Below are 23,097 nucleotides of genomic sequence, written 5' to 3' on the forward strand. Positions count from 1 at the left end.
TACAAGGACTGTTCGCGAAGGACTTCAAGTATTACTTAAGAAAGAAAGATGAATAAGAGGTAAAGAACTCAAGTAATCACTTATTATTTTCAGTCTGACACAGGTATGAAGACACTGCGGTCAGCCCTTGTGGTAGTGCAGTGGGGGAGTGGCTGGGTGTACATGGTTGGAGGGGGGTGGGGAGGGGTGGATTTGAGTTATGTACGACACGTTTGGAAAAGTTTTTAAAGTCGACCTGTGTACCGAGTTTGCTCAAGTAATGAATTACAGGTAGAGTATGCACACATGGGTGTATTTTGGCATTATATATATATATATATATATATATATATATATATATATATATATATATATATATATATATTATGTATATATATATATGTATATATATAGTGATATTTGTATATCTGTGAAGCCAGCAGCTCAAGGGTGATTTGCATGTGTGTATATATATATATATATATATATATATATATATATATATATATATATATATATATATATATATATATATATATATATATATGTATGTGTGTGTGTGTGTTTGTTTGTCTGTTTGTTTGCTTGCGGAGAGAGGGAGAGAGAAATCACTTCCACAAAACATTTTATGTTTTTTTTTTTTTTTGTAACCGTAGTTGAACATTGACTTAAGATCTCTTATTCATATTGCATAGAACGATATGTACACAATTACACACACACAATCACTAGCCTACCTTCTGTTGCAGAGAGAGAGAGAGAGAGAGAGAGAGAGAGAGAGAGAGAGAGAGAGAGAGAGAGAGAGAGAGAGAACGAGGTTCGCGGTTTTAGTGTTAGTTGTGTGTGGCGCCACAGTTTCAAGTAGTCTGCGAGTGTGTGCGGAAGCACAAAGGTGTGGAGTAGCGGCTCTACACTAATTGCGAATCGTTTTCCGAAATATTTACCTCTTGCAATTCGTGAGGCGAAGCGCTTTAGTGGTGACTTTTTTTTTTTTTTATTGATGACTCCTATGGAAATGTATGAGGAAGTATTAGAAAAAAAATGCATTGTCTTATGAAACATTTATTTTGATGAGTTATGTTTCAAAAAATTAATTTATGTAATTGGTGGATTCACATATGTAACCTGTATTTTGCGAAAAATGGAAATTTCTCAAATTTGAAAAATATTTGGGGGAGTGAAGTGTTCTTTGTGCTTTTTATTTCTTTATGAAATTAAGAACTACTTCGGTTAAAAATTCTGATAACCGTCAGCATTATATAGAAAATATCTTATTACCTATATTGCGACCAGTGCTGGCCTAAATATTATCCAACACATATTTGTTGGGGAGCAAGTCAGTATGTTTAACTCTGAAGAAACCACTAACTCGCCGGCAGATGGCGAAAGACGTTCCCAACGGGACACAGAGAGCGGAAACACTGAAAGAAAAAATATTAACAATAAGAGAAAAAAATTCTCTCGTGTAAAGGTGAGCGAGGAATTACTATTGCGACTGAGGGCGTCTCTTGAAGAGGATGAAATTCCTATTGACGAAGGAGCAGAGCGTTTAGTTGATACCCCTATTCCCCCGTCGGGTGATAATGGACAGATAGGCCCTTTCCAGGACGTAATGACTGTTGGTGAAAATACCGGTGGTTCTTTCGCTGGACAGTTTCATGGAAATTATATCAGGACTTCGGCGGTAAGCCCACAGACATCGTCATTTGAAGATGAAGGTATTTATGAAGGAAATTCATGTACTGGAGGTACCTCTATCAAAAATAGAAAAGATGAAAACCATCTAAATGTAGATGCGGAACAGATTGATGATGGTTCCTTTGATGTCTCGCTGGAATGGGACTTTGACAGCGGGGACCAGAATACCCTGGAAAAGAAGATTCAACCTTATGATGAACTCGTATCTTCAGATTCGTCATCATCATCATCATCTCCGTCACCCGATTGTGAATATGAGGAAAATGAATTTGGGGCGTCATCGTCATCATCATCGTCCTCCTCGTCATCAGACTCGGGTGCTGTTGGTAGCTTGGATCTAAGCACCCAAGAAGGGGCAATCCAAGCCATCAGTCATTCGTTTTCGTGGCTCGAGGAAGATTTATTTTCCAGACAGCCTGACAGTGATGAATCTAAGAGCTCGGTGAACTATGATGATGAAAATGGTGGTGGTGATGAAATGTGCAAAGGCATTGATGGCAAATCGTCGACTCCAGGTCCCCCTGTTGATGAACTTGACAATTTCATTGATGAGTGCTTTCATTGGGATGACGTTGTTGATGCAGGTAATTTTGAGAAACAGGACGATGAAGTATGCGAGGAAATTGTAGGGGTTTCCGTTGATGGTGGTGAAAATCGTGCTTTCAACATTATTAAGGATCGTGATGTCACTGACCACCAAAAGTATTTGTGTAATGATGATGACACCAGTGCGGTGGAGAGGGATGTCATCGGTGCTGCGTCTAACAACGCCAAAAGCAGTCATTTGCGCTTTTTATCTCAGGGTAATACGGAAATTCACTCCAAATCTGTTCACGAACAAGATTGGAACTTTAATTTTGAATCAAATGGTGAACAGGTGAGCTTGGGAATATGTGGTGTGAAAGAATTTGAAGGAAAGTTCTCAGAGATTAAAGATGGGATTGAAGAAGTTTGTGTCGTAGATGACAAAGTGCAAGTAAATACCCCTTTCCCAAATGATGAAAACGTAACCAGCAGTCTGAACCATGTTGACGTTACAAACCATTTCGGTGCCATGAACCATGTTGATATCGTGAACCGTAACCGTCTAGTCTCCTCCCCCTTCCCATCTTCCTTGATGGGAACCGGAAATTCGGACGAAGGTGATTCCCATTCTCCCTCTTTCTTAACTAATGCCGACGCCCTCTCTGCCAACTCCAACGACACGAGCGGCGATGGGAATGATTACCGTAACTCATCCGAAGAGATTGACCTTTGCGACTCTGTTTCCGAGTCTGAGTGGAGCGAAGCGGAGACCTGCATATTGAACCCAGATAATCGCTTCTCCAGTTTAGAATTGGAAAATTCCCATCGTAACAAATCTCCAAAGTTTATTTTGAAAGGCTCGAACATTGTCTTGAGTTTGGATTCCAGTGAATCTGAGCAGAGTGAGTCAGATGATTGTTTCGAAAAGAGCTCGAATCGCGTCTCGACTTTGAATATGAGCAATACAAACACAATAAAATCTGATACGAGTGTTTTGAACCATCCTGGTTCTGTTTCAGCTGTAAATTGGAATTATTCAGATTTTAGGAAATATGCATTGTTTCCAGAAACTGAAGGGGCATATCTTAATGCTAATATTAGTAGCAAGTATTCTACTGCCGAGAGTCATTACCAAGGTTCCATATACTTCCAGCCTGAACTTGACCGAAGGGGAAATGGAATCGACGATAATGTATCATTAGGAATTTCAGATTACATTTTGCCATCTTTTGATGAAGAAAAGTTAGCAAGAGATGACGAAGGGTCTTCCTCTACAAGCACCAGTACTAGCACTAGTAGCTCTGACGTAAATACGAGTCTTGAACACGATTCCCTTGATTTGTACCGGAGAGTAAATTACACAAATGATGCCGACAAACAGAGGAAGAAAATCCTTCCCGATGTTTGCTCTTCGTGCAATCTGTCAGAGGGAAAACCCTCGGGAAATAGTCGCCATTCGGGCACTTGCCTTGGCTGTCTCGTGGAGCGTGATACAGGGAAGGGCAAAGGGCGCAAAGTGAGACCGTCTGACGGAGGTATCATTCCTGGGAACAGCCATCTTGGGTTTCGAAAGAAGAGGAGGAATAGGAGAAAACGGAAAATAGGGGGAATCTCTGATAGAGAGGGAAGCGATGGAGATGGATGCGGTCGGGATCAGAAGGATGCGTCCCATTGCGACATTGAAGGTTGGGTTGATAGTGAAAACCGCCGTTGGTACAGGGTGGGAAGTAGAGGACAAAGAACGATGAAAAAGATGACAGTAACAAATGGTGCTGCCCCGCCCTTTATTGCTCCACTAGAATCGGATGATGATGGGGATGTAAGATGGTTCGGTTCCCAAAATATTAACTTTGGTCCCCCAGAAAGAGATGGCAGGTTAGATTGCAACTTGAATTCACCTGAAAGAGGAATTAATATGCTAATCGACGATCATTATCATTACGGGAGAGGGGTTGATAGGACTGGCAGTGATCATTATTTTCCAACAACAAAGAAAAACGATGATCACTCAATGGGGAAAGTATTTGGTAGGTCAAGCGAGGTCTTGTGTTCCAACGAAAGAGGATTCGATAGGTTATACAGTGACATATCTATCCCAGAAAGAGAAATCGGTATGCCAAGCAGCGACCTTCATTATCCTGAAACGAGGAATTTAGCGCTTGATCCCAGGGGAAATAATGATTGGTTTGATGACCCTTACGAAAACGGCAAGTGGGAGCAAATTAGGAAAAGACTTTTAAAGACATCTTCGAACAAGATGCGAAAAATCTCCGTTGATAAAGACGCCCTTGATTCTTGGGAAGAAGAAACGGACTGTCCTGATTCTCCAGATCACTTGAGTAATTCTCAGGAAAGGGAAAAGGCGCATTCGTTTGACAAAGCAAAAGAAAGTAGAGATAATTATAATAGTGACTCTATACGAAACCAGTGTGGTTTCTCATCTTGGTCTTTCAATGACCTTGATGTAACTCGAGTTCATAATAATGACACGAAAGGGGGACTTTACCGTACGGTACACCACAGCAGTGATGGCGATGTGAACGACGCCTTCGAGGTCGCAAGCTGTTGGAAATATTTCAAATTAGAGAAACCGGCCAATAACGAGACCTTGGTAAAGCAAAAACCTCCTGAAGGACCTCTGGGAGGTGCCAAGGACATCAAAGACCAGCGTAAGGGGCGTTTCCTCGCCGATGGTGGTTACAACAGCGACTTCGAATGTGGCGACTCAGATAGCGATGAGTACAGCGAAATCGGTAGTAATGACGAGGAAGGTGTCGGGAATGAATTTGATAAGGAAAGTGAGGAAGATGATTTAGCGGAAAAGACTTTGGATTCCTTGAGGTTTTTAAATCTGTACCGCGGCAGGCAAGACTCCAAGGACAAAGGAAAAAACAGTAGCAGATATACCGTGTCTTCTTTTGTGGAATGTAAAGGGGCAAGCATTGCTACAGAAAAGGATAGCGAAAGGAGAAAAAGGACTCTGGTTATGTTAGGACCCTTAAATGATGTAGACTTAGAGAAGGAAAATGAAGAGCATGGGAAAATCCACAAAATAAATGATGTTCCCAATTTAGTGCCATCGTGCAGCCCACCCCCACTTCCCCCTCATACTTCCGTGCCTCCAAGTCCAACGAGGGATGGCACACCCTTGAATAATACCTTTCGCCCTGCCCATAACACTTCCATTAACTCTAATTGGGACACACCCATCTATTCTCAGCATGATGCGTGCTCACGGTATGATATGACCCTTCCCGTTCCTGTCCATACTTTTGCCAGCAGTACGTTGACCAATCGGGATACTGATGACTTTTATGAATCTCGTTTACCATCGAGTAGAGCCTTTGGTGACCAACATTGGAAGTCCACACAGCCGAGTAAGGAATATTATTCCGAAGAATCTAACCATTACGGCTCCAAGAACCCAATTTCACAGTATAAGAGCGTTTTCAGGCCTAACGACAGCCATGGGTTTAATTCGGGAAGTCACCAGTTTCAATATCACCTGCCGAAACATCTCCAAAATTCGAGAGATAAATATAATCCTATGTATTATAGCCATGACTGGAACGACATATATACATATAACATTCCTCCACACGCTTTCACCCTCCAGACTACACCGTCTCCCAGCCAACTCAGAGGTAATTTCGACATTAATGCATCTTCTCAAACATTTTCACCTGGGGAGCCTCGATTAAGTTGGGAAAGTGACAGTCATGGAAAGAAAACCGCGAATTTTAAGAAAAGCGTTGATAGTGCAGTATCTTTCGAGCAAAGCATCAGCGCAGATGAAGCATACGACACAGACGGCAAATGCTTTGAAACTTCTCAACCAAGTCATAATGAAAGACCATATGTCAACAATACTCCTTCAAGCCCTAAGACCATCTCAGGAGCTGAAACAGACGAGAGGCGTGTCATTAGCAATGCTGATGAGCTTACAGACCGTCGGGAAACGAAAGGAAGCACGAACGCTCATGATACCTTCAGAAAGAATGACGACTGTCGTGCTGCGAGCATGACTATGAGAAAATCTATTTCCCGGAAGAATTTCAAGAAATGTGAAGATACTAACAACAGTGAATATTCGAATTATAATTTATTTAAGGGCCAGTTGGATAATACCAGCGAGTTATGCTCGACACATCGCCCTAGGAACCGTGACGACGAACGGCGTAACAATTTCACTTATGGGAATAGCATCAGCGGTTATGCCATCGTTAGCGACCAACCATCTGAAGCCCAAGCTGACGCTTGGCCAACCGCTAGTGGCGTTCCAAGCGGTTACTATCCGTTCGACCTTAGCAGCTCTAGGTATCAAGGAAACTTCCATGAGAAAGAAAATGCACATGGCATTACATCAGTAGATAATTATTTGAATTTAGGTAATAAGGTGGAAGGTTTTCGCCCACCTACGCAAAATTATGACATAAACACAAGACCTACTCGGTCCGACAGACAAATTCTCTTTAATAATGAATTACGTAATGTTTGCGTAGAATGTAAGAGAAATAAAGAAATGAGAGCGAATAATTTTGGGAGCCACGAGAATGACATAACACCTGTGCATTATGGGCCCACCGGTACAATCAAATGCACCTGTTTGAACAGAAGACCGAAGAGTCCTCGTAGTTTTTATAACGATATCATGTCAAGAGAAAGGTTTTGGAATGCCGTCAAGTCTGAATCCAACAACCAGGTACACAATCCTTACTGGGAAGGAAGCCTTACCCACAAATTTCCCGAAAGGTCGGAAGACAGTAATTCAGAAACCAATCAATCTGACACCACCTTAATCTCTTCAACATCACAAAAATGGCTGAGGCCCATCCCTGCTTCATGTTTGAGTCACACCCTCTGTGCCCGTTATCCCCTCTATAAGAAGATAAGAAATGCCCTATGTAAGAGCGACAATGTCTTGGCATCCACTGCTAGCAGACTGCAGGGCTCTGCGCCTATCCAAATCCAGCCTAAATCTACCAATAATCACAACACTAGAAATGACTCCGGACTTGTCACATCTGAACAACCTATATGCTCACAACCCAAGTCTATTTTTAATGGTGGTTTAATGGAAGGTGTGTCAGAGGTCACTCAAGGTTCTGCGTATGAAAATGAAGTTAATGACTCTGATTACTTGTATGAAGGACGACCTATTTCTTGTTTTTCACCTTTAGCGACATTGCGACGGGAACCTCCTGATGGAACGTCACATCCAGATGACCCTGTTGAGAAAAAAACGCTTCATGTAGATAAAGACAAATTTGTTTGCGATCAAGATGACGAAAAAGACAGGATATCTGAATATTCTGATTTTGAAAATGGAAAAAGCTCGCCCATTAGAACAATATCCCCCTTAGAACTTTGGGATCCTGGACCTGTCGCCGATTCGACTGAAAATCAAGACCATTTTTTATCCGGCGATGCATTTACAAGCGTACTTGGAGAAAATGATCGAAATTGTGGCTCATCGGCGGAGAGAGTCCCAAGCCCCGATCAAATGCGTCACGAAGAAAGCGAAGTAAAATCTGAACACGAATCGGAAGACCGCACAGCGGAGATAAAATCGCACGTTAGTCCCTCGGAACGGATGGAATATAAACTTTCGGACCACAACGAGGAAACCAACCTGTCATTTGGAAGCCTGGAATGCCAGGGGCCACGCCCACCACCCATTACGGAGTCTTGCAGGCCCACCAGAACTATTATCCCCGAGTCTCCCAACCAACAATCGACCATCCTGCTTGCGGTGGATTCCCTCCCTACCACCACCACCCCTACCCCTGGAAACCCACAACAACAACAACAACAACAACAACAGCCGTCTCTCATTGACCTCATGAAACTAGGTCACTATGAAGGTTACGTCACTTTACCCATGGTATTCAAACCCGTCCCGCCTGTAAATAGTACGGATATCGATGCCGCTTTATCTAGTCAAGATCACGAGTCTTCATCTAGTCATGAGAAAGTCACAGAGGCTCCGTCCAAAATCGAACCGGAAGAGATCAGCCAGAGCACGCAAGTAAGAGTCTCTCTGCGAAAGTATTGCAAGAGGAAGAAAGATGGAAGCAGGAAGCTTATCATCAAGTTCACGCTCTGTTTAGGTGATGTATTTTGGAATAAAGTAAATTCTTTTCGTATTATTGATTTTGGTTTAGAATTAAGTCCTACGTTGGTTTTGGTCTATAAGCTTTTAAGATGTAATTTACCTCATGTTTATGATATATAGATTAATATTTTTGATGATGGTTACAAATGATTTTCTTTATTGGTTCAGACATTCGTCAATGCTATATAACCTTGTATACATGCATTTATATACAAATAGTATACACGAAGTTTATATATATATATATATATATATATATATATATATATATATATATATATATATATATATATGTGTGTGTGTGTGTGTGTGTGTGTGTGTGTGTGTGTGTGTGTGTGTGTGTATTTATGTTTATGTACACATATACACACATATATATATGTTGCATATAATTTGTATGCATGTAACTTGATATACATACATACTTATACATACACACAATATACATACATACTTATACATACACACAATATACATATATTATATATGTATATATATGTATATATGTGTGTGTGTATTTATGTTTATGTACACATATACACATACATATATATGTTGTATATAATTTGTATGTATGTAACTTGATATACATACATACTTATACATACACACAATATACATGTATTATATATATATATATATATATATATATATATATATATATATATATATATATATATATATATATATATAAACATACGTGCTATCAAATCTCCGTTACGTAATGTAAACTTATATAAATTTCAAGTACTTTTTCTCATTACGGTTCGTTGATTATTAATGTGGGATTACAATTTAAGAATTTCAAACCGCATGAATTGCACGCGAATTTGTTCCGATTTTCAGGATTTTGTAATTTTTTAAAACTTTAATATTCAGAGATATCGCAGATAAATAGAATTTAGCTGGTTTTTTTTTGGTTACGCAATTTACCTCACAGATAGCAAATACCTTGTTTTTCTCACTTCAGACCCTTCAGAAATATCAGTTAATCTATTTTGAAATTTTGAATGATACAAATTTTATTTAATTTGATGAATATATTTCTGAAAATATATACAATTTATGCTCGAAAGCTCATTCATTCCAGTCTGTTTTTAAAGTCATGCTGATTAAATTAAGCCTTCAAGGCAGGAAGTATTGTGGTCTGTTTTCAATCACAATAGACACATCGCAGCCGCCGTCTCCTTCCTGTTAGAAAGCTGGAAGAAGATCGTAATAGTAACATAATAATGGCTAACTTTACCTCCGCGAACGTTGTGGTAGGGGAAAAGGTCAGGGGTCGTTCAGGGAAGATTCAAAATAAGGTTACAGGTCGCTCAAAAGAAGATCTAAAAGGACTTTGTCTGGAGACATCAGTGTTGTTAGGAAAAGTTTGCAGCTAACTTTGTGGACTGTTTGAGGTTTACTCATGTTTTTCTTCGTTTTTTTTTTTTTTTTTTTTTTTTTTTTTTTTTTTTTTTTTTTTTTTTTTTTTTCCTCGAGAGAGACTGGTGGATAGTGAGAAGCGGGTGTGCTGTTTACTCATTTCTTTATGTAAATAAAAAAGGAGAAAAATTGCAGACTGCAATCTTTCATTTTTAATCTGGCTTGTTTGATTAGTTTTAGAAATGCAACTCGTCTAAAGTTTCTGCCTTTGTTGAAAGTGCGAGTGAAGCATGACGAGTATAGAATTTATATATATATATATATATATATATATATATATATATATATATATATATATATATATATATATATATATATATATATATATATATATATATAATATATATATATATATATATATATATGTATATATATAAATATATATATATATTATATATATATATATATATATATAGATATATATATATATTATATATAGTATGTATTTTTTATATCTTAAACATTCTGCGTATTTTTTTATTTGAAATTGCGAATATCTATTATTAAACAGTTGCGTATTTTTTACATCTACATTGGTTATAATTGTAATTTTTTTTTTACAACTACCGGGTACCTTATTGTATTTATGTTAAGTAGAATGTACCTATTTTTCATTTTCATATTTTGTAAATGTAAATGTTTAAGTACTTTGTTCTATAATTTAATATTTTTCTAAGACCGAAAATATTTGTCATAAATGCGAAGAATTTGTTAAAAGCGAGTCTTATTGTTTAGAATTTAACCATTTGACGTGTACATGACAATTATTACCACTATCCATTGAAATGAACGAGTTTACATATTGGATTAAGTGAAAAATTTTCATAGAAGCTTCAAAAAAAGGAAAATATTTTCGCACATTTCTAAATTCATTTACCATAATATTTTCTCTCTCTCTCTCTCTCTCTCTCTCTCTCTCTCTCTCTCTCTCTCTCTCTCTCTCTCTGAATAATTCATAGAAACTTCGAAGGAAAATATGTCCGCGTATACCTAATTTAATTTACCATTCTCTCTCTCTCTCTCTCTCTCTCTCTCTCTCTCTCTCTCTCTCTCTCTCTCTCTCTCTCTCTCTCTCTCTCTCTCTCTCTCTGAATAATTCATAGAAACTTCGAAGGAAAATATTTCCGCGTATATCTAATTTAATTTACCATTCTCTCTCTCTCTCTCTCTCTCTCTCTCTCTCTCTCTCTCTCTCTCTCTCTCTCTCTCTCTCTCTCTCTCTCTCTCTCTCTCAGATTAAAATTGAACTGATGTTTTGAAATTCCATTGATATCTTCATATTATAAGATAACCACATTTTTCCAGGTCCCTGTTACCGCACCCTGCCCCGGCAAGGTAGTATTTTGTGTCGGTTAATGTTGGGTTAATTTATCATGTAAACCAGGTTAACTGTCACCTATTGAAGTGTAATGTATGCGTAACAGGATCACTGATGTTCTTGATTGATTTGCCCCTCTCTTTTTGAAAGTGCCGACCACACTTCGACGAAAATTCCTCCATTCTTTTTTCTTATCTTTCAGTGGTGAATTTACTCTTAATGCATATGAAAAGGGGGCCATTGATATATTTGTTAGATGTAAATTACTTTTCATGTTTTTTTATGTAGCGATCGAAAGTAATCATTTAGCCAAGATTGCCCATAATGAAATTTAAGATCCTCCTTATTTCATTATAAACATATTTTTCAATCTTAGGATGTTAAACTTTTTTTACCATTCTATAGAATTTCCAATAATTATTCCTTCTCCGTAGCGAAAACACTATTTTATTTAGATATTTTAAACTGTTTCTCATTAGTTTGTTTAGTAAATATATAGATATTTCTGACTTGTATTTATAGTTATCAAAATCTTCCTTAGATTACCGTTTTTGTTTTGTGAGCATATTGTTTTTGGTCTAGCACTGCATGTGTGTTGAATCTCTCTCTCTCTCTCTCTCTCTCTCTCTCTCTCTCTCTCTCTCTCTCTCTCTCTCTCTCTCTCTCTCTCAATTTTTTCTTGCCTGTCATACTTTACAATAAAGTTAAGAACTATCCTTCATTTCGTTTTTTCAACCCTGTCTTTTGTGATGCTTTTTTTTCACCACTTGTAACTTGTAGAGATTTGTTTCTCATTCAAATCAAGTTTTTCTTTTAGCATAATATGAATAGCGTATCTTAACAAACTAATGCTCTTTTACTGACGATTGACGTTTTAATACCTTTAGTTATTTCTTATGGTTGTGTTGTTTCCAATTGGTAATTGTTTGTTGTAATTAAATTGCAATTAATTGGTACTATCCCACAATAAAACACTTTCCCTGAATTAACCAAATGATAGGCATGTTGTTTTGGATGTTTATTTGTGTCAAATTTACTGTTTATTTATTTTATTGTTTTTGTTTTCATTATACAAAGCTAGATCAGTATCATAAACGTAACTAGACTGATTTTAGGGTAAAATATCAGAATTACTTTTTTATATTTCTAAACTTCTAACCCAGCACAAACAGTTTTAGGAACTTTGAAATTCAATCAAATAAAATTGTTGCTAACAATTACAGATACACATATTCTTTCTTTCTCTGTCAACATTTTTGCAGACAATTGCCTGTACAATATGGTACTATATGACTTTTATTATCACACATTCATACAGAATAAATTTGCAATCTTCTATAGTTCAGTTTTTCACTATAAAACAGTTACAATTAAAATTGAATTTGTTACATCTTTCGAGACAAAAACTTTGAAATATTCTTATCTTAATTTATAATTATTTGTCTTTTTATCTGTTATATTCACTATTTTCTTGTTTGATTTTTTTTTTCAATGCTAAATTTTTTCATTGGTGATGAGCAGCTCCATAATATTTTGAGGCAGATTAAAATTTAACAATAATGCTAATGGTAATTTTCTCTCATGTGGAGGTGGCAGCAAAAATAATAGAATTTAATTAGAGATTACTTTCATCTTTTTCCTTCCTACTGTATTAGTCTTTATCAAGTATCATGTGAAATTGATAAGACTTTTGGGGCCCTTAAACTTTTTTTCTGTTATTTCTTCTTGAAGAAATAATGTGAAGTGTCTCACTAACGTTACAACACTAAATGCTGACGACAGTTATTTTCTCTTCATAGAATGTGCAGGATGCAAAGAGGAACTGGTAGAGGGCCAGGCATTGATTGCCTTGGATCAACAGTGGCATATTTGGTGCTTCAAGTGTGCTGCCTGTAATACTGTCTTGCATGGGGAATATATGGGAAAGTGAGTATATGTTTCGAATCAAGTTGTCTTATTTGATTATTCAACTTCTAATTTCAGCATTGACACAATTGGTTGTTTAACCTTGGGTGTGGTCATGGTTTCTATATGATTACATTTTACCTTTAAAACTGTATTGTATTTAAACTTTTGACTCTATATCTTGAGTCTCATGTATGCCATGCCATTCACATTTAGGATATTTTAACGTTTTATTTATATTTCTATCGACTAAGTATTATGGAGTCATTCTAAATTGGAAAATTATGTAAAATTGATATGTTACAGTAATACATTTTCTTATTATAGCATATTGCCTTAGAAAGAAAGTAAACTGTTCAGAGACATATGAAAGTTACCTATTTTTGCAGATACATTACTTTGATTGTAAAGAACATATTGGATTGCTTTACTGATGCCATATTGTGTAAATATTTTAATTTATGTATAAAATGTACTCATATTAAATACACTGTGGTATAAAAACTAAAAATTATTTCCAATACAGTCCACTCAAATTTACCTCCTCCTACTTTTAGTGGTCTCTTATTCTCATATATCATTTTCCAGGGATGGCTTGCCATATTGTGAAAAGGATTATCAGGCACAGTTTGGTGTCAAGTGTGCTTACTGTAATAGATTCATCAGTGGTAAGGTGCTACAAGCTGGAGACAATCATCATTTCCACCCGACTTGTGCACGCTGTACGAAGTGCGGCGATCCGTTTGGTGATGGAGAGGAGATGTACTTGCAAGGTTAGTCTTTATTGCGTGTCAGAAGTTAGGTTTTTCATTGGTTTCTCCTTGATGTTACTCAAAATTACCAAGTACATATTAAACTCCTTTTATTTTTTAAATATTTATAGGAACTTGTATGGGTTAAATCACATTATTTGTGATGATGAAGGTTTAGGAGTCAGTTCATTGTATTAGCTTGGTATAGGTATATTATCTTGTCAGTCCTAATATGTTTGTAAATAGAATTTCATAAGTCAGCGCATGTTTTAAGGAATTATGCAAAAGCGTCAGTGTTTTTGACTGATGGAAGCTATTACTCGAGAGTTTATTTCTCTTTATACAATACTCTAAAATATATTGTACTTACATGCAATTTTTTGCAATGATAAAAGCATTATTATTGCATGACTTCATATTGATCAATTTAATAAGGATATTAAATGTTTAAGGGGGAATAATAATTTGATGTTATTCACATTTTAAAGGAAACAAATTGTATAAATTTGTGTAGGGCATCGTTACATTTCTTACATATGTGCAATCACTCGTGCAGCTATCATAATCGAAACAGTTGTACATCCAAACATGTTTTATAATCAAATTGTATGCGTTTTAATAGGAACAGCAATATGGCATCCTCGCTGTGGTCCAGGGCCTACTGAAAATGGTACAGTTTTAAATGGATCTATATCCAATGGCCATCATGTAAATGGAGATCAAAAAGTTGAACGAGAACGTGACTTTGATGGCTTGAGTTCTACAGCTTCAGAAACACAGGTAAGTTGACTAGCTTTTATAGGACTGTATCACGATTTCTTTTTTCTCAGGCCTATTATTATTATTTTAGTATTTTATGCCTTAGTTTGGTAACAATGTTTCTACTTAATGTATTATGTACCATTTATTGATGTAGACTCGACAACTTTTGTAAAAGTGTAAAGTGAATTATTATCATGTGAGATCCTTTTTGGTGAGTTTACAGTAATATTAACAGGAAAGTTTTTTTTTATTTTGATTAGTTAGATGTTCCTCGAAATAATATTTTTAGTTTTAACTATCTGGTCATCTGTGATATTTTTGCTTTTCCAAACTTAAAGTAAATTTATTTTTCAATGAATGATTGTGTTCAAATTTCTCATTTGATTATAATGTGGTAGAAATATTGTTACAAGGTTTTTTTAGGAAGAAAAAAAATTCTGCATCCTTTTTGTTCGTGCTTCTGTGTTAAGTTTGCATCTAGATTTTTTTTTTTTTTTTGCTCTTCTTCATAGAGTAAATGAATGAAATTTTGCATTTATGTTTAGTAGTTCAGTATGGTTTACTGGCTAAGAACCATATACTTTTGTTTAAGTGTTTTAACTATAGCATTTTTAGGCAGGTATTCCTAAATCTCCTTTTGTTTGTTACTGTTTGCAACTGAATGTAAGTCGGTGCAGTATTGATTTCTAACTCTATGAAATATTGTGTAATGTTCAATGGAAAATATCTTTAGAGTCAAGACTTTAGTGCATCAGTATTAAAATTTGTTTTGAATTTCCTTTAGCCTAGAGAATAAGATAATCATGTAGATAGTACAATAACTTGGTTTTCATCTCAACAGTTTATCGAAACTGTAGAGTCCTCGGGGAGATGGCGGCGGGTATGCCTCACAAAGAGTTATTTACTGTATTTGATAATAAGAATACCTTTTTTTTTTTTAGAAACCCTGTGACTAAGTTTTGATTTTGTGTATGAATGTAGTAACTAACCCATTGATGAAATACGACTTGTCCAGTGATTATGACTTTCCAATCCTAGTGTTTCTATATAGAGATAACCTTCACTTAACCTTTATCATCATCACTGACGGAGTCACGTGTAAAGATAACAATGAAAAGGTATACAGAATTATTTATGCCATGTAAGCATATACTAATGGGGTCCGTTCAATTGCAACACCAATAAATGTAGTTCTTTTATAGAGGGCTTAGCTTTTGTAAGTTTTATCTTGGCAGTCATAAAGTTTATTTTGGTTTGAAACAAACATGCTACTGTAATTCTGAATTGCATAATATAGTAGATGTAATTTAGACATCCAATAATATCTGAAGCTCTGGTTGGTTACCTCATTTTAATAAGCTTCTGTAGCATTGCACTGCAAGTGTAGCTGCATATTGTTTTATTATAGTTGTTTTTTATCTACATACATTTTATTATCATAAGCAACATGATTTCCTACTATACTAAAAGCAAAGTTCATAGTTTTTTAACACACTATTCATCTATGTATCACCTTCAATGTGGGGCTTTTGAGTGTTGCACATGGTTAATACTGTACTCGTTTAACATTAAATCTCCCTGGATCAGTTTTTTTTCATGATTTGGTCTTCAGGTAATCATTCATTATTCTATCCTTGGTTCTGTTCCTTTAAATGATTTAACATGAACCCCTTGAAATTATTTAGGATACTAAAGTATCAATTTTTCCAAAGATAGCAGTAAAGTGTGATATTCCTGGAACATATCCCCTTACTAAAACATGAATACAGTACTTACATAACATGTATTTGTTTGGACATTTACTTGAGTGTGTTTTGGTTCATTTTACCCTGATTTACCTTTTGTATTGATAGGTACACATTTTTTTTTTTTTGTGCTTTAGGGCTTTTTGCATTTTCAGTGTAGTTTTAAGATTATGTTTCCATTTTTATTTATCATTGTTTTAGCAGCATGCTAATAAGGTGTTACAAAGATGCCTGTATGTATTTGCATGCTTAGATTTATTTTTGTTTTGTTAACAATTTTTTTCAGTTTTCTCGTTCCCGCACGCCAAGTCTTAATGGATCCTTCCGCTCCTATAGTCCCTATAACAGCCTGAGCAGGAAGGTGCGTTTCCAGTTTGCTTTTCTTTAACTACATTTGTATAGTTAGTTTATTTACAGCTGTTGGTGTCAGTTATTTAAGCTATGTAGATGAGTAAGGTAAGAATATTTACCATTAGAGATACGGTATAGATAAAATAATTGCTACAAATTATGCTTGGTGTATCAAAGAAAAATCCTGTTTCCCAAAATTGTGCATTTTTTAGTTAAGTTGTCACACTATAAATATTATTTAGAATATTAAACTGTGATAAAGATCTGCAATTGAATAACTTATGGGCAGATAATTAATTATTTTACTGAATGATTGGCTGTTTTCAAAAGCTATTGCAAAGCTTAAAGATCTTGAGTGCTGCTAATATTTGGTTTAAAGTAATATACCCATTTTTGTATGCACTAGTGGTAAAGGCCACTCTCAATATTGTCATACTGTATTCCCTAACAAATTTTAGATTTACTGTAAGTGGTCACAGCAATAAATATTTTGAAAAGAGTGAGAAGTGCCTAGAACCTTGCAAACAACATTGTCAGAAATTCAGATAAAAAACTGTATCCTTAAACATGGAAAATTACATAATGAGGCTACTTGAGAATCACAGTGTCCTAGTACGCTCAAGTGATTTTACCTTTAACCTGAAGAGATTATCTTTAACAACCATTAGTTATGTAAGCCACGTAAGTAAACCCATACACTCGCACACAAACATATTTTTATTATATAAATTATCATCTTTTTCATAACCCTATTTAAAATGATGTTTAAAGTTGTTGATAATATTTTGCAGTAGAACTTTTTGTTAAAAGTGGGCCATTTTTAAATTTTTTCAATGAAGGGTTTATTTTTGGTTACCTTTCCTTAATGAATGCGGTATTAGCAACATACATTTTGTTAACAGTGCATGAAGGACATGATTTTTGCATCGGTACATTGTTGTGTTGTTGAAAAAATACTTCTTGAATTTGGTCTCCTTTCTTGCTGGCCTACACATTATTTTTTCTTGATACATTGACAATTTTTCTCATGAGTGAGATGGTAGAAAATATAAGCTTTACATGTATAACATCAAATACGATACTTGTCATGGATTTCAAGTTTAACCTTATATAAACATCTTCCAGTTTTGAAAGACTCACAACCATAATACAGTATATTTAGCATCAAGTATCCAAACTTATGTTAATGATAGTACTGTATTTTAAAGCTATACTTCAGGTGCTATAGATTAGATTTTACAGCTAATAAGAGTGCATCATTTAAAGGGTAAGCACATTATTTTATGAAAGCACAATTTTATGCATTTTATATGAATATTATTTGAGGAAACACAATCAAGTAAATAATAAGATGTGAAGAGATTCTCTGACTTTACAATAAGAGTAAGCTGGCAAAATAGTTACTCTGGGAGACTTTACTTCTAGAAAAGGTTGGACAATTCATCTTAGATAGATAACATAGAGCATGCACTCATAGCTGGCTGAAGCCTATACACTACTCTGTAGTTAACAAATGTCCTAAATTTGGCTTTTAAAGGGCTCTCGCCATTGTCTGAGAACTTGACATACTACAGAGTTTCCCACTTTCTACCATCTTTACACACAGTCCACCAAGAAAATACTATAAATGCAAAAAATAAAGAGTAAATTGACTTATCCTAGGTCATAGTTGAGGGATGAATATGAAATAAAAGATAACATAATAAAATTGGTTTACACTATAGTCATGTATTTCTTATGGTGCAGAGCCCTGAAACTTAGTATGCTCACTTAAAGTTGTGAGTACAATATGAAGTAGCTGCTCTTCTGGAAATTAAGGATTTAAGAATTGTCAATCTACTCTACCTTTATCACATTCCAGTTTACATTTTAATTTTTCATAGGCAACAATTTTAAAATACAGTATATTACAGTAAATATATATTTGTGTTATAGGAATTTTTTTAACGGTCATAAGCCAGTTGAATATATTTTATTACTAATTAGTGAATGATCAGTGGATTCATTTTAATGCCTAAAGAGGATTAATGTAATCACCTTGAAATGAGCACACCAGAATTCATTGAAATGATTTTATGGACTTGGTACAGATAGCTTCATTAATTATGGTACACTTCACAGGAACCTAAGGAGACATCTTAACTGCTATATGTTTTATCAGGTAATGTTGTCTTAGCAAAACCAAGTTGCTGGGCTTGTAAACACATGATAAAAAGCATTTTTTATTAACTTTACAAAGTGCTATATATAAAATTATTGTTGTTTACTTAATGGCACTTTGTAAAGTTAATAAAAATGCTTTTGATCATGTGTTTACAAGGTCCACAACTTTGTTTGACAGGCAGCGTTGCGAGGAGTTTCTCTTTTGCTAAACACAGCATTACCTGGTACAATGTACAGGTGTTAGATGTCTCCTTAGCTTCGTGTGAAGTGTACAGTACTAGAATTAATGAAACCAACTTCACACTACTGTATACATACAGTATATCTGGGCTAAGAAGAAAAATTATTGATCATGTTATAGAGATTAGAGAAATCTCCTCTTAAAGTTTTAGAATGTAGTTTCCTGTCTGGTTATGGAATACAGTACAGTACATAGAATTAAAATGAGTACCAAATGGTAGTTGAATGTTTTTTTATGGCAGGTTTTCTGTAGTTGGAAAATTACCCTTTTAGTATATCGTCACATTACCTAATACTGTATAGACTGTTTTCCAATGAACCCAAGGAAGTATATTTGCCAATACTAATATTACTTAAATTTGCAAAGAGGGAGTCCAAAACTAGTTACATTACAGCACACTGTTGCATATTGTATATAGTTGCACTTCACTGTGTATAGTACAGTATACATGAAAATTCATAAAAGAAATTGGCTTATGAAATTAATTTTAACCAGAAAAGGCATACTATACTTTATGTACAGTAGATGTATTGTCATTTTGAAGTGATATCAGAGATGGCTGTAGATTTTACTATTACATCAATAGTACTGTACTTTATATTTTTTCATTTAAGCTGTAATTAAACAAGTCCTAGACTAGGAAAATATCTGACAAAATTGATATGATAAAATAAAAACTATGATTCACAAATCTGTCGTGGGTTTACTGTTGAGCATAATGTACATTTACTTTTTATGAAGGTAGAAATGAAGCTTACCGGTTTATATTTCCGCAGTTCTCGGGTCCCTATCGCACATGCTCGCCTGGTTTGATATTGCGCGAGTACAAATCTTCACAAAGTCCTGTTGACATAACGCGTATCTACACATACTCATATCTTACTGCCGAACCTTCACAAGGTTATCTCAAGCGTCCATTGGACCCATATGACCGTCCTCCACCCAAATCTCCACACTTCCACCGTCCGCCTCGTAAGTTTTTAAAGAATTGCCAAATATCCATTTCAGATAATTGGTACACATTTTCAAAGTACTGTACTGTACAGTACTGATATTTGATTTCCTGCATATGTCATATATAGTGTCTAATATTTTTCACAATAAAGTAAATTGATCGTAAATTTAAAGATAAACTTGCTTCATGATATTGTACAATACTGTATATATGTACAGGGTATTACTGTATATGATTATGTACAGCAATTCTACTGCTTGATATTTTTCCTATAATTTCCCTTTCTTTTCCAAAATTATTCAAATTCAAGGGAATGCAACTTTTTTAACCTTTTTTTCTTATTTTACCTTGTTTTCAATAAGTGATGATTTGTTTGAAATATTCAACATCACTATTGAAAGAAAAACCTGAAATCGTATGCTGTTGCTTTTCTTCTCTTCCAGCTGATTATAGAAAACTGTCACTCCCCAAGACGAATAGTAGATTAGGAATGCGAGTATTAGTGGATCAAATGCAGACAGAAACACCTCGACCAAAGTCTCCCCATATGAATAATGAGGAGCCTATCGCACTATCACATTATCCAGGAGGACGGAAACCGCCAAGTGGAGATGTTTCACGAATAGAAAGAGATGACTTCCCTGCTCCTCCTTACCCTTATACAGATCCAGGTATGAGTTTGAGTCTTTAAGAGTACAGTACAGTTGCAGACAAATTTCTATTATCCAGGCATAGGGTAGGGCCAGCATATCCTACATTGGGTTTAGTTGGGATCAGAATATATATAGATAGGATATTAATAAAGTTGAGCATAGGAAGAGAAGTTTTGATTTTAAGTCGGTCGCTAGTTTACTATTAAATCGTGTAATTTACAGATGATATTTTAGCTTCATGTAGCCCAGCCCTAGACGTTATTTTTACTTTCCCATAAATCTAATTCAACTTGACAAAAAATATTTGTGGTCTTGTGGTTGGAGTGAGACATGCCTGGAAGCTTGTTGATTTGTCCCAAACCAATTTCATAAAATTATATTGGCATTTGTATTTGCTTCTAAGAGTTCCTATAGTATTCATAAAATTTATAAATACATAAATTGCAACTTTCATGACTTGTTGATGTGATGTGGAATACTGATGCATAATGCATTCAGGAGATGAATGTACTCATCATGTTTTTGCAGTGTACTTGTTTATTTTGTATTCTTGTTCCCCACTCCTTTAAAGTTGGGATTAACTGTCACATACATTAATTTTTAATGCTTGGGTTTTTTAAACTTGTCTAGTTTACTGTATGCTCTTGTTAAATTACAATAGTAAGTTGGGCATATGCCGTGATTTAACGTGTAGTATATAAATCTTTTTTCATGTGAGTTGTATTTACTTTCTTTCCAGTTGTTAGTTACTTTAAATGCGTGCAATATTTGTGTGTTGTAGCCTAAAATAATCTAGTTAATTGTTCCTCAAGTATTATGTATGTTCTGGATTAAAATGATAGAGATTTGTCTGTGCCAAACCATGGGATTGCATGTTCTTTTATCTCGGATTTTTGTTTTAAAACATAAACTCCCACTGCATAGTATACAGTAAATGTGTATCTAATTGCCATAGCCCTTTTTCTGATACTTCAAGTTTTATAAACCTTCCGCGGGAAATCCTGTAGATATTTTTTATTCTTCATATAAGGCGTTTTGGTCTATATCAATTGTTTTCTTTTTCATGGTACTTTTTTCATGGCATTTACACTTTTGAATTAACATTTTATTTCCTTTTTGTGAGTCTTTTGGTATTGCTGTGCATTTTTCCATAGTATCCTCCATTCCTTATTTTTTTATGAAGTGAATATGGGTACAGTACATGATTAAGGGGAGAGGCAATATTAAATTTACCTTCATGTTCGAAAATTGACAATTGGTAAGCAGAAAGAAATGTATTAGACAAAAATTTAATTATGTGATTTACAATACACAATCTTGCATCATACAAATTTTAACTTCCTACTGCTTAGAAGAATTGAAAAGTTAAATGTTCAATTCATTAAATTTATATACAATTCTTTATTATGCAAATTATTTTTTATGCCAATATTTATCATAGTGAATTATTCCAAAGTTTAACTGTAGATTTACAGATTTTTAATCAAAGAAAAAATACAGGGTTGTTCATGTTCTAAGATTTGCTTCTTTGAACAATTAGCTTAGAGAATTCTGACTGCTATGAAACCAAAATGGAAATAATTTAAAAGTTGAATTTAGAATTTAGTTTTCATTTTAATCAGAAATATTTTTAGTGATAACTTTGTTACAAATACACATTTGCATGTCTGTAATATGTCATTGTATTTTTTTCAATATCAAACTTACCCGATGATCATATAGCTGCATCCCTGCTGCCCGACAGAAAAAACCTACGGGAGGAATACGCCAGCGATCGCTATACAGGTGGGGGTGTACATCAACAGCGCCATCTGTCAAGTAGGTACTCAAGTACTCGATGTCAACAACGAACCAATTTTCCCTCTGTCGTGCCACAGGCAAGACCTACTAAATACGCCGTCCCTAACTGGATTTGTTTTCACAACGATTTGGTGAAGTACACTATTCCAGTTTTGAGCTTTCGCTATGTAGGGGTTTTATCTTCATTTCAAAACTTGAACTCGTTTTGGATAGATTTAATTATGGTGACGAAGAGAGTATGGACTCTCTTTCACTTTTAAATGGCCGACCCTTCCCTTAGACGGAAGTGTTGGTGACGAAGAGAGTATGGACTCTCTTTCACTTTTAAATGGCCGACCCTTCCCTTAGACGGAAGTGTGTTTTGGTAATTTTGCTTAACAAGTTATAGATCTATTTATTTTATATCTCTCCGCCTTTTTAGGCCTCTTCGATTAACTTTCCATTTATTATAAACTTATAAAAATTAATTTTTATGTTTGTTTATATGCGACCTTTCCTAATAGTAGGCGGTCCTTACTTGGAACCGAAGTTAATTAACATTGAGCCCGTCATATCGTATTTTCCTTTTAAGAATTTATACTTTTTTAATTTTAATGTTTTTGAAAGAATTTCTTTGATAGTCTCGTACTGTTTTCAAAGATGAACTAACGTTTAGTTTAGTCTCCGCAGTTGTTGACGTTCAGAACGTTCAACATGCGCTCTATCGT

At 35.1% G+C, this 23,097-nt stretch overlaps 1 protein-coding gene across 14 annotated transcripts in view; it reads left to right on the forward strand.

Moving 5' to 3' along the window:
- The window catches only part of LOC137658521 (actin-binding LIM protein 2-like), a 499,957-nt gene that overhangs the window by 414,991 nt on the left and 61,869 nt on the right, over nucleotides 1-23,097 (forward strand). For 11 of the 14 annotated variants that reach the window (XM_068393310.1, XM_068393300.1, XM_068393303.1 and 8 more), the window contains exons 5-10: nucleotides 12,863-12,989; nucleotides 13,557-13,741; nucleotides 14,343-14,500; nucleotides 16,514-16,588; nucleotides 19,759-19,954; nucleotides 20,381-20,608. In XM_068393310.1, coding sequence (XP_068249411.1) covers nucleotides 12,863-12,989; nucleotides 13,557-13,741; nucleotides 14,343-14,500; nucleotides 16,514-16,588; nucleotides 19,759-19,954; nucleotides 20,381-20,608 — 969 coding nt within the window. Of the gene's footprint in view, nucleotides 1-12,862; nucleotides 12,990-13,556; nucleotides 13,742-14,342; nucleotides 14,501-15,323; nucleotides 15,363-16,513; nucleotides 16,589-19,758; nucleotides 19,955-20,380; nucleotides 20,609-23,097 lie in introns of all 14 variants that reach the window. The other 3 variants (XM_068393309.1, XM_068393302.1, XM_068393311.1) reach the window with 3 other exon arrangements.

The sequence above is a fragment of the Palaemon carinicauda genome, chromosome 19 (assembly GCF_036898095.1).
Source record: "Palaemon carinicauda isolate YSFRI2023 chromosome 19, ASM3689809v2, whole genome shotgun sequence".
Classification (NCBI taxonomy): domain Eukaryota; kingdom Metazoa; phylum Arthropoda; class Malacostraca; order Decapoda; family Palaemonidae; genus Palaemon; species Palaemon carinicauda.